At 57.0% G+C, this 12,076-nt stretch overlaps 2 protein-coding genes across 8 annotated transcripts in view; both read left to right on the forward strand.

Annotated features, from left to right (window-relative positions):
• Nucleotides 1-5,692, forward strand: part of ACAP2 (ArfGAP with coiled-coil, ankyrin repeat and PH domains 2) — a 76,286-nt gene extending 70,594 nt beyond the window's left edge. For 6 of the 7 annotated variants that reach the window (XM_031963598.1, XM_031963593.1, XM_031963596.1 and 3 more), the window contains one exon: nt 1,955-5,692. In XM_031963598.1, coding sequence (XP_031819458.1) covers nt 1,955-2,055 — 101 coding nt within the window. In that variant the 3' untranslated portion in view covers nt 2,056-5,692. The remainder of the gene's footprint in view (nt 1-1,954) is intronic. The other variant, XM_031963599.1, reaches the window with a different exon arrangement.
• Nucleotides 5,693-7,168: 1,476 nt separating this feature from the next.
• Nucleotides 7,169-12,076, forward strand: part of XXYLT1 (xyloside xylosyltransferase 1) — a 40,373-nt gene continuing 35,465 nt past the window's right edge. Inside the window, 2 exon segments of the mRNA XM_031963601.1 lie at nt 7,169-7,322; nt 7,324-7,801. Of these exon segments, the coding sequence (XP_031819461.1) occupies nt 7,285-7,322; nt 7,324-7,801 (516 nt within the window). The 5' untranslated portion in view covers nt 7,169-7,284.

Consider the following 12,076-nt stretch of genomic DNA (forward strand, 5'->3'; position numbering starts at 1 on the left):
GCCAGCAGGAGGAGAAAGCCAGCCTGGCTTTTGGATAATTAAATGCCGGTTTGTTGTAAGGAGTAACGTTCAAGCCTGACTGTTACCGCCCCTGTTGTGTGTGTGTGTGTCGTCATCCCATTTCTTCCTGACACTTCATTTCTGGCCCTTACTGTTGGAGAGAAGGTGGACGAGGGAAAATAGGGTTCTGGTGTCCATTTCTTGTTAAACTAGGCTTCTGTGGGTTCTATGTGTGTGTGTGTGTGTGGGGGGGGGCGAGTGGGAAGCCTTGTCTTGCTCAGTCACCTCTCGGCACTAGCACATTTGGTTGAGCGTAATCTTGCCCTGGGCAGTGGTCCTCCCCAAGGGGCCGCTTCTAGCTGGTGGGCCTGGCCGGGAGGCACGTCTTCTGCTGTCCTCGGGTGCTCCTTCCCGAATGTCTCCCGTGTGCCTTTTCCATTACCTTTGGTGTTGAAGAGTGAAGCCTGTGCCAGAGTATTTTTGTATTAAACTGACCTGCACTTTAAACACACTTTCTGGAAGCTCCAATGCCAGACTCCGGTTTAAACAATGGGGACTCACGCTGCTTTGCACTGTTTACAATAAGTATTTTCTTGTAGCAGTTAAGAGAAACTTTGTTCAACTTCTCTTTTCTAGAATGAGTTCCTCTTGGGTTGCCTCCTTCGTCTTGTTTGTTTTTATCTCCTCCAGGCTTCCTGAGACCTCCTGAAAGGCTTGGCTGGGGTGTGTGTGTCTGTGTGTGTATGGGGGGCGGGGGGCCAGCATGAGGGTGGCCTCCCTGGCGGGGGGGTGGGCTGCCCCTCTGTTCAACCATTTGAATATGGATCCTGCTGCCTCGGTCCCTTCGTTACCTGGGCTCGATGTTGGTCCCCTCCGACCATGGGAGTTCCTTCACTTTCACTTAGACACGGCATCAGATTATTTGGGGTTCAACTCAGGAAGAATCTCAATCGTCAGTAACTCAGTCGTCAGCTGACTGACTTCAGTAGCTTCGAGATTGATTTTAGCGTGGGGATGTGTACGGAGGGCCCGTTCATAAACTTCTCCCTCTCTTTGCCCAAACGTACGAGGTTCAGATAAGTAGGAGATGTTTGACCACTTCCCCCCCCATTTGGGGGGTCGAGAAGCCCAGCCTCGTTCCTTGTCCTCCCACGTGGAACTTCTTGGACAGCCGGGGCTTTGCCGTGGGCCGAGGGTGGAGATGGGTAGCCGGCCGGCTCTGGAAGGGCCATGTCATTCAGACAGGGGCTGCTCACCTCCACTTTGGCTCCGGGGCCCGGCCCCAAGCTCCTGTATATGTCCCCCAACACCTCCCAGCCATATCCTCTCTCTGGTCCCCGGGGCCTTGGGTGGGGAACGGGAAGATTAAGTGTATCTCAAAGGATGCTTTAGCCAGATGTCATTCTGAGAGACTTTAAGAGTGCCTTACAAAGAAGGGAGAAGCCTGGGAAGAGGAACATGGACCCCCCCCCCCCCCCTTCCCATGCTCACTCTGGCTGCCCTTCGAGCCGGACACGTCTGTCAGGGGCATGAGGAGGCCCATGGGGAGTGAGGTCCAGCCTGGGATCCCAATGCCATTCCCCAGGACGGCAGTCGCTTGTGCTTCTCGGGGGTGCTGGCTCTGAGGATCCTTTCCTTAGAAGACTAGAGAAGGTTTCTCCAGATTGCCCCTGCTTGCCCCTTCACCTCCTCTCTGCTCTTTGCCCTCTCTAACTCTGCCCTTTCTCCTCTGGCTGCGCTGAGGCACTTCTTCCAGGTACTGCTTTACTGTTTCCTTTTCTGTCGTTGACTTGGAACTCGTTTCTTGTCTCTAAAATTGCTTCGTGATTTTGACTCAGTAAAAGCACGAACTTCCAGTTGTACAGAGTCCTAATTAAGAGACATCAGATTTCATGTACGTTTTGCAAATGTGTCACACGTGTCTGACGAGTGTCCTCCTTTTATTTTTATGCAGGTGATGAAACTTACCAAGACATTTTCCGTGACTTTTCCCAAATGGCCTCCAATAATCCAGAAAAACTAAACCGTTTCCAACAAGATTCACAGAAATTCTGAATTTTTTTAAAGAAGGGAAACAAATTAAATCTGGTCCCCTCTTCTTCACCCAGCTGCAAATGCCCATTTTCCTCCTGCTTTCATGCTGCACATTCAGGTTTTCTAGATATTGAACGAGTGACAGGAGAAGGTACATTCCTTGCCAGTTCCACGGGGAAACGTTTTTGTGAATTCTTGTCTCGGTGCCTCTGCAGCCTCGGGGGGAGGGGGGGACCCTGTTTGGGGCCTGTTGGGGATGGGTGCAATCCGCTTTAGGGGCTTGCCTGGACTGAAGCGAGGTCAGCTGGGTGAGGGACTTGTGGGTGCAGATGTAGTTCGGGGGCGCTTTTCAAAGCCCTCCTTTTTAAGGGGGGACAGCTCCCTCTTTCCGTGACTTATGCTTAACACATTCCACTAACCACGTCCACACAGCTGGAGGAGCTCAGGGCCAAGGCTGGCTCTGTGGCCCGGTGGGACAGACACCTCCTCCCCTGTGCGGTCGTGCCAGGGAAAGCCCCCGATCCTGGGGCCCGATCCCGGCGTGGCTCCCGGCTTTGTGGCCCAGAGAGGAGAGGTGTTTGAGCTCCCGCAGCCGCAGGACGTAGCGCTTGGGAGGCTAACTTGACGGTTCAGCTTCCCGGTCCCTTGCCCGATTTAGGGATGTAATAGAATTCTTCTCCAAAAATGACTTGAACGGTTTCCAAATTAAACCCTAATTAAGATGTCCCTTTCAAAGTAGTTGATGGACAAGGAAGTTTTTAGAGGTTTGCTCTTCCCCAATCGAGGGCTCACCTTTCCCCCTTCTCGGCTCTGACCTCACGGGGAAGGAACCCTTTCAGCCCCGCTGGCCAAGGGCCGGCCCTGCCCCGGCTCTGCCTTAGCTGTGAGACGCACCTTTTCTGTTCGCAAACCATATTGATCGTAGTTCTTTTCGTTCCAGAGCCTCAGAGAAGTAGCTCTTGACTTTTTTAGCACAAGGCTCCTTTTTCATGTCTGATGTCCCAACATCATCCCGTCCGCTCTCGACGCTTCCTCTGTGATTGTAGCCACCCTTTGTGTCTAATTGTCCATTTCCCATGAATCATGTCACTAAGGAATAAAATTGGAATGCTGACACGGTCTCCAAGGAGAGCTTTGGAAAGTTGACTTCATTTTTGCATAAGTGGAGAAATGTTATGTTGTTTGAGGAGCTCATGATTTCCAACACTGGGTTTTTAAATAAGGCATAATTAAGTTGTCAAGTGATTTAATGTCAAATCGAGTAGTTTGATGAAGTAAAACCATGTTAGAGACAAACTTGAGTAATCTCATTTGTTTAAATTCTATAAATTATTCCAGTTTACCTAGTGATCAGGAAACACTGACGTCTTGGACAAACGGGAGAGACGTCTTTTTAAAAGTAGAATTGAAGTTCTGTTGCTTCCCTGCAAGGTGGCTAAGATAAAATGGGAACTTGAAAGCATGTTTTTCTGTTGCCTTTAGAATTACTTCCTTTTAAAAAAAAAAAAACAAAAAAAAACTCCTTAGTAAAAACCTTGATTGCAAAGTAAACCACTAGAGCTTTGAAGCAAAAGTAATAATTTGCATAAATAAATGCAAGGGCCCAAACCAGAGCTCTCTTTAAGTATTATTTTAAAGGAGGCTCTGATTTCTCCCCACCGCTCCAGCCCTGTCCCCATCTGTGGGCCTGCAGAGCCAGGCCCCGTTCCCACCCTAAGGCTCCTAAGCCTCTGCTGCTCTGGCCCCTCGGTGCTAAGTAGCTTCCTTTGGTGCTGGGAGCCCCTCACCTCTCGCTCCCCTGCAGGCAGCTGCTTCTGGCTGCGCTTGCTTGGCTGCGCACTTAGAATCAATGGGAAGCGCTGACTCCAGCCGCTGCTTTCTAACATCTTCAGGGCAGGCTTTCTTTGGGGACGAGGTTTTGGCAACCAGCTGCCACCTTGCCGCTGCTTGACCTCTTGGGGTAGCTGGGAGGGCGCCTCGGCGGTGACGTTGGGGAGCTCCCGGAGAATGACGTTCTGGGCTCGGCTTCCGGACACACAGTCAGCCGGCTCATTTCTGAGCTGTGGCCCATTTCCAGCCAGCCGTGGTACAAGCCCTACGCCATAATGGCTTTTTACTGTATGTAATACACCTGAATCTTACTAAATGGTGACATCGAGTGGGTCAGGGGACAGACGCCTGCTCGGCCTTGGGGGGCGGGCGGATGGGGACCATCCAGCTCCCCGTTGGTGCTGCTGCCTGTAACTCCATCACGGCGCAGATTGTCTGGCTCATTAGCATTTTAGAAATCTGAACGTGCAAGAAAAGAGTCTTAGATCTGAACAGAACACAGAAGATGAAATTAATTTTGAGAGCTCTCGTTGGTTTAGGTTATCCGCTGGTTCAGTATTTGTAACGCCTTCATTGCAGCAACAGGTATACGCTAATGAACGCTAGTTTTTCTTTTTTTTTTAAATTACTCTTGGTACAATGCTTCAAAATTCAGGTATTTCTGAGTCCACTGCATTACAGTGTGTGACTAATCGGTCTTGGGCTTCCTTTGGTCTCAGTATCTCCTGTGCTTTCGGAAGGTTGTACATACGTGCTGAGATGAGCTTCTCACGAGTGAATTTTTCAAGTTTTCTTTCGTTTCATTACCTAAACACTTTAATGATCTGTAATATGTTAAGCAGTATTGTAAAAGGTAATCTTACACATGTAGCAACGTTTTTTACTTTTTTTGTAAAAGGACATGATTATAATAAACCAAAAACGATTGCCACTATTTATGTTTTCATTTATAACCGAATGTAATCCCTGTTTTGAAGAGCAGCATTGTTCCCAAACGGCTGCACTCTCGTTACTCTTTAAAGTTTCATGATCATTCCTTTTTCCAATGTGGATATTGACTCCAAAAATGGCCTACATGCCCGAGGCTCCGCGCCTTGGAAACGGGCTGGAAGGATGCGTCACTGTGCTCAGCGCCCCTTCACCAGGAGAAAATGGAGGCAGGAGCCCAGGCTCTCCTCTCCCAGGACGCTTGCGCTGCATTGATCCGAAATGGTTTCATCTCCTGGTGGCCCGCGGCCCTCCATCTTACTGGCGTGACCTTTGGGGAAGTCTGGGCTTTTTAGAAATGTGAAGATTTTAACATTTTCACCACATCAGAATTAACCTGTTGACGTATTTTAAATTGAATTTCAATGAATCAGTTATACAATCGATTTTATTTTTCTTAGTCTTTTCTGTTTACATAAATTTGCTGTTTTCAGGTATATAGTGAGTAGTTTTTCTAATTGCAAAAGATGAAATTTTTTTGTGTTGCCTGTATCTTTTTAGCCTCCTTCCATATTATGTTCCATCTAATCCTATTTTTTCCCCCGAAGAACTAGAACTTAGTCAAGCCGTGTGCTTGTGAGCAGGGAAAGGTGGCCACCCGGTGAGGAGCTTCCCGGAGCTCTGAGGGCCAGAGCCGGCTCGCGGGCTCTCCCTTGGCGCTTCCGGGCCCACTCCTCACTCCATGGGCCTTCATCAGTCCGTAGTTTGGTGTGTCCGACTTGGCGGTTATTTGTTTTCATTGTAAATGCGATTGTAAACGTACATGCTTGTTATTCTACAATGTACATGATGTAAGAATTGTAAATAGTGTACTGGAATAAAGACTTCGGATGCTGAACTACTCCGGAATTGGGTCAGTTAAAAAGCCTCCGCATCCAGGCCTTGGTTGGGAATGGAATGGCGGTCGCCGTTCAGTCGCCAAGGATTGATGGAGCCCCCCACCCCCCAGTGCCAGGCCCTGTGCTGGGCGCCGGGCACAAGTACAAGGTGATATGGCCAGAACTGCATTGTAATGGGCCCAAGAACAAGTCACGACCGGGAGCCTCCCCGGCCCCACCCGAGGGGTTGTCCCCAGGCATTGGCGGACCTTTGGGGGCTGTGGTGGGGGCCTGGGCCCTCTCCTGCACCCTTTGTTCCATTCTTTCCCTGCACCCCGGAGTCGGGGGTCACCCCTGGGCTGCTGAGGCCATCCCCAGCTGGAGGTCCAGGCCAAACTCCTCCTCTTCCTCTGCCCCCTCCCCATCTTCCCTTCTCCCGGGGAGGGAGCCGGAAGCAGGGGTGGGTGTGTAGGAAGATTAGGGGAATGAAGTTGTGTTAGGGGCCATTTCCGGAGTCTCTTTGGGAAGGGGGGGGCGCTGAAGTCGGGAGTCAGGAGCCTGGGGCCATTCGGCCTCTAAGTGGGGGACTTGCCCCCCCCCCCCAAGCTGGGCCTCAGTTTCCACTTCTGTGAGAAGGCTGAATGGGGGTTTTTTCAGAGCAGGATGGACGGGAAGGACTCTCAGTGCTCCAGCTCCAGGCCCTCGCCCCCCTCCCCTTCTCCCGGAGCCCCAGGGATGAGTTCGGTCCCGGGCCTGGGATCCTTCAGCCCTTGGAGAGGTCCTTCTGGGTTCTAGATGGCGGAGCCTCCTCCTCCTCTCCCTCCTCCCCTCCCCTTCCTCGGCATCCCTCTGCCCCCGCCGGGAAGAGCTCACTTGGAGGGAGGGAGGGAGGGAGGGGCTCTTCCAACTCCCCCCTCCAGCTCAGTCCCTTCCCTCCCGCCTCGGGCCAGGGAGAGCTCAGTCCCAGGGCGGGGGAGGGGAAGGGGCGCCCTCCCGGCCCTGAGATCGGGCTCCCGCTTCCTCCCGCTCCTTCCTAGCTCCTCCCCCACCCCGGCAGAATGAGCTCAGCCGCGGGTGGGGGGAGGGGAGGAAAGGGGCGCTTTCCGAGCCCTAAAGGTTTGTGATCGGGGTCCCCCTCCCCCCCGCCCCGCCCTGGCGCCTGGGGCGGCCCGAGAGAGGCCGGAATCCGGGTCCCTCTCGCCCCTCCCTAGCCCCGCCTCCCGGGCCGGGATGAGCTCACCGGCCTGGCCCCGCCCCCGCCCCGCCCCCGGGCCGGGATGAGCTCACCGGCCTGGCCCCGCCCCCGCCCCGCCCCCGGGCCGGGATGAGCTCACCGGCCTGGCCCCGCCCCCGCCCCGCCCCCGGGCCGGGATGAGCTCACCGGCCTGGCCCCGCCCCGGTGGGCAGGGCGAGTTCTGGGCGTCGCGCTCGGCCTGCAGGCTGCGGGCACTGGGGGCCCGAGGCCCGGAACCGCCGCGGGCGCCCCCTCCGCCTTTCACCCCCCGACTCCCCCCTCCGGCGGCCTCCGGCGCTCCCGCGGCCCCCGTCCGGGCCCCCGAACCCCCCGCCCCCCCGGCCGGGCCTGACCGGCGCTGATCGGGCCCGAGGGGCCGGCATGGCGGGCGGCGGGGCCGGGGGCGGCGCGGCGGGGAAGGCGGCGCGGGGCCGCGTGCGCGCGGGGCCGCCTGGGCTCGCTGCGCTCCCCCCAGTGCGCGCTGCTGCTGGCGGGGCTGCTGGCCGTGTGCGCCTTCTACTACGCGGGCTCGGGCCGCGAGACCTTCTCCAGCGCCACGCGGAGGCTGAAGGAGAGCCGGGCGGCGGCCACGGGCGGCCCCGAGCCGGGCCCCGCCTCCGACGCCCCCCCGGCGCCCGAGCCCCGGGCCAAGGCGGCCGAGGGCGGCCCCGCGGGGCCCGGCGAGCGGGACTTGCACGTGCTGATGATGTTCACCAAGGCCGACCGCAGCCCCGCGCTGCAGGCCAAGGGGCGCACGGCCCTGCGCTCGCTGCTGCGCCGCGCCAAGCTGGGCGCGCGGGAGGCGCTCAACGTGCACTTCGTCTGCGAGGCGGCCAGCAGGGAGATCGCCAAGGACCTGCTGCGGGAGCTGCTGCCCGGGGTGCCCTTCAAGTACAAGGTGAGCAAGGGCGGGCGCGGGGGGCGCGCGGGCGGGCGCGGGGCGGGGGCGCGCGGGGTGAGGGGGGGCGCCGGTGGCGCAGGGCTCGGGGGCGCGGGCGGCGCAGGGCGGGCGCGGCTGCCCGCCCCTGCCCGCCGTCTGCCTGCGCCCCAGGCCCCGGCGGGCTCGGGGGGAGGGGGGAGGGGAAGGGCCCAGCCCACCTTGGTCTGAGGTCCCCAAACCTCCCCGAGGGTCACAGGGGCCGGCAGCGCCGCCGAGTAGGGGGGCCGGCCGCCAGACTCTCCCACCCCGGCCCGGATCGCCAGTGTGTGGTTGCCGCAGTGGTCTGGGGTCGGGATCCCTCCTTGGCGTCCGCCCAGGCCGGCAGGGGCTTCTGAACAGGGGCGTCTTCTCCTGGAGAGCCGTGTGGGATGGCTCACCTGCCACGCGCAGAGGGCCGGCCCGCGGGGACGGGGGACCTCTGTGACCGTGGAGTCGCTCTAGCGCTTGGACAAGAGGTCCCTCCCCCCTCAGGCCCGGTGGGGGGGGGGGGGCGGGTAGCGGCTGCCGCTCTGGCCCCTTCTCCCAGTCCATGGGGGCCTCGGATCTCTCTCCCCGCCCCCATCCCCCCTCGCCGCCTTCCCCACACCAGGGCCCCCCCTGGACACGAGCGTTTCCTCTGGGCTCCCGGCCCCAGCCTCTCCCCTCCTCCCGCAGCGTTCAAGGAGTTTGCCTGGAATGGGGCTCCGCGTCCTTCCCCCGCTGAGAAACCTGCCTCCTGCGCCCTGTCCGCGGTGCTGGGAGCCAGCCCGCCCCGCCCCCCCATTCCATTTATAGGCCGCTAAGGGGCCGCTCCCCCGAGGCCCAGGAGCCAGGGAAACACCCGAGAGAGGCGCTGCTGTGGGGGGGGGGGGAAGGGGGGGGCTATGTCTCCTGGGGTGCCGAGGAGGAATCCCAGCCTTCTCAGAGCCACCAGGGCCCGGGTTCCATGGGCACAGCCTCCGGAGCTGGGCCGGGCTCTTGAGACTTTGGAGGGAACGTCCTTCCCGGGTCTCTGTGCGCTTCTGGGCCCTCGGTTCTGTCCTGGGGGGGCCGTGAGCAAGGAGCCGGCCCCCCTTCCCTTCAGAGTTCTGCGCCCCCCTGTTTGCCCAGAACTGGCTCCGAGCAAGCCTTTCACAAACGCTGGCTTTGGGGGATTGGGACCTCAACTCCCACAAGCCCTTAGGGGAGATCGTAGGGACAACAAAGCAGAGCTAAAGGGAGCTTCCTGGGAGTTAGTCATTTAGTCAGTAAGCATTTATTAAGGACCTACTGTGTACTTGCTAAGTCAATTGGATATAAAGACTCCCCCCCCCCCCAAGCCATAACCAAACCAGCCAATGTGTCCGTGTTCTCCAGACGCCCACAGTCTAATGGAGCCGCCCAGAATCCCCGAGAGAGAAGGGACCTTTGAAGCCATCGCACACAGCTTGTGTGACCCAGAATCCTCCCCAAATGACCCCACAAGTGGTCGTTTGACCCTTGCTTTGGGACCTCCCCCTCGAGAAGCTGCTCAAGCCCGGAGCTCTGATTGGTAGGAAGATGTTCCTGACTTCCAGGTGGCCTTAGTGTGTTATACCAATGGCAGCTGTTGTTAGTCATCATCACTTTACTCCTCGGCCCTTGACTTCTGCCCTCTGGGCCAAACAGAATCTTAATCAAATCCCCCCCTAACCGGACAGTCCCCAGCACTATCGTGACAGTGATAATGATAAAAGCTGCTCTTCTCCTTCCCCCCTTCCCCACCTCCGTGTGCCAGGAACCGTGCTGAGCACCCCAGACCAGTCTCCTTTAGTTCCTGCCCAAGCCAGGAAGGTGCTGTTATCCCCATTTTGGCGAAGGAAATGGAGCTTGAGACGTCTCGCCCAGGGTCACACAGCTAGGAAGCGCCTGGGCTCAGATTTGGACGCAGATCTTGCCCAGTGCTCCGTCCAGCAGACCCCGGGGATCATTCCTTTTTCAGTTTCACTCCCGGGACATGCCTAGTGTCTGCCCGGGGGATGCTCCCAGGAGATGGGGAGTCCTCCCTCTGAGGAAGGCCCGGGACTCCGCTCTCTCCCCTCCCCTGCCTCCATTTTGGTTGTTTAGCTGGAAAGTTTGACTGTGTTTATAAGGAGAATAAGGTCCCATCACACGAAGGAAGGCGACCTTGGGCCCCAAAGGGCCAGGCCTTCAGGCGGGGGATGGACCATCTGTTTCTTGCCATAGCAGGTTAGTCCCCACCTCCAGCTGGGCCGAGCCTTGTACCAGAAGGTGGAGACTTTCCTTCCACTCAGGGGCCTGTCCCTGGTGACTCTGGCCCCAGGCCCCGTGTTCTCGGAGCCCAGTGAGCCCAGGGGAGGAGCTGGTAGGGAATCTGGACTGGGGGGAGGTGATGGCTTGTTTTATTTCCTGGGCCTTGGGAAGATGAATTAGACTGAGAGAGGGGGAGTTCCCCTGCTGATGAGGTATATAGATCTTATATAGTCCCTGCCTGGGCCCCAACTGCTCCTCCTTCCTCAGGTGCCTGGCTTTCCAGTTATAAAGGTGCCCCATTGTAAGAGAACCTAATAAACCCAAATCAGAGCTAAAAAACCCCAACCCAAACCAAGCAGCATTAGCAAGTAAGGGGTTTTCACTGTGAATCCTTGGATTCAGCCCAGAATATCAGAATTCTGCTGGAGGAATTAAAATGTAATTCTGATAAGAATGTTGCTTATTGTTCTTGAGGAACAACCCTGGTTGCTTAATTCACCAAAAGCACCAAAAGCACACCAACTGTGTGCATATTATTGCAAAAATGGGTTTTTTCAGTTCCAAATTCTCTTCCTACCTGTCTCCTCCCCACCCTTTGAGAAGACACGGGCAGTCAGGCAGAGCATTTCTGCATGAGCCACATTGTGGGGAAAAGGAAGAAAAATACTGAAAGAAAAGTGTGAGAGGTCACAAAACCGGAAATGAACTAGCTCCTGCCCTCAAGAAGCTCCACTCTATTGGGAGAAGACATGTAGACACAACAGTAAATATACAAAACCTTTGGAAGCCATTACTCTAGAGAGAGAGGAGAAGGGAGGAGGAGGGAGAGGGAGACAAGAGGAGGAGGAGAAAGAGAAGGAAAAAAGGAAGAGGAGGAAGAAGAAAAGGAGAGGAATAGGAGGCAAGAGGAGAAAAAAAAGAAAGAGGAGGCAAAGAGGAAGAGGAGGAAGAAAAGAGGAATATGAAGCAAGAGGAGAAAGAGAAAAAAAAGAGGAGGAGGAAAAGGGAGAGGAGAGGAGGAAGAAGAGGAGGACGCTTGGGTCCGGGGATGCCATCTGCCATAGGGAGATCTGATCAGGTCGTGTGATCTGATGGCGCTAAATAAGAAAAAGTAAGAAATAAACATGGGGAGGGGAAGGAGATGCCCCCGGAAGCCCATCGGTGACAGTCTGGGGTTCCTTGAACCTTTGGGGGCCGGCAGCGACTGCCCAGATGAGCGCGGGGCGGGGGGGAAGCCGGGCAGAGTCCCGGGCCCCGGTGGGTAGGATGTTCTTCCGCGTTGCGGGCGGCAGGGGGCGCTGGTGCTCCACGCCCGGCCCCTCTGTGGCAGCTGCTGCCATTCAGGCAGAGGGGGCGGTTGCAGCAGCTGGGAGGGTCCGGCCCTAGAAAGCTGCGTTTCTGTTGTTTTCAGAGCTCCCGAGGAGAGAAAAGAGAGAGATGGTGGGAATCTCCTTCTTGACCCCCATGTTCGGCCCAGTTTTTAGGGCTCTTGAAAAAGATGGGCGGATCCTCCTGGGGGGTTGGGGGCTCTCCCCTTCCTCTCAGCTGTCCTGGGGCTGCTATCTGCATGAGGGGCTGCCTCCTCAGGCCCAGAGCTCCTCAGGAAGGGGCTGGACTGGGTGGGGCTTTAGAGTGCCTCCAAGTCGGCACCCTCTGCACAGGAGGCAGACTGAGGCTTGCCTGAGTCACAGGGCGCCCAGGAGCTCCCCTGTACTTTGTACCCATTCCCCCAATGAGAGAAACTAGACAGCTCCCCCCCCCCCACCGCCCCCAGGGCTCCTCCCAGGTTTTCCAGAGGCCTCCTGCCCATCATTTCTTAGGCTGATGCCCCCCCTCCCTCCCTTCCCCCCTCCCCGTTCCTGCACCACGGCCCGCTGGGCGGCCCCTTGGATTCTGATTCTTTGCCCCCACACAGAACCGCTGAGCATGTTGGGTACAAACGGGCCTTTCCCCTCTCTGCTCTCTGTAGAGCTGCCGAGGTCTCCTGGGTTAAAAGGTGTGCGAGCTCCCTGGTGACCCCCA

This window comes from Sarcophilus harrisii, chromosome 3 (assembly GCF_902635505.1).
Source record: "Sarcophilus harrisii chromosome 3, mSarHar1.11, whole genome shotgun sequence".
NCBI lineage: Eukaryota > Metazoa > Chordata > Mammalia > Dasyuromorphia > Dasyuridae > Sarcophilus > Sarcophilus harrisii.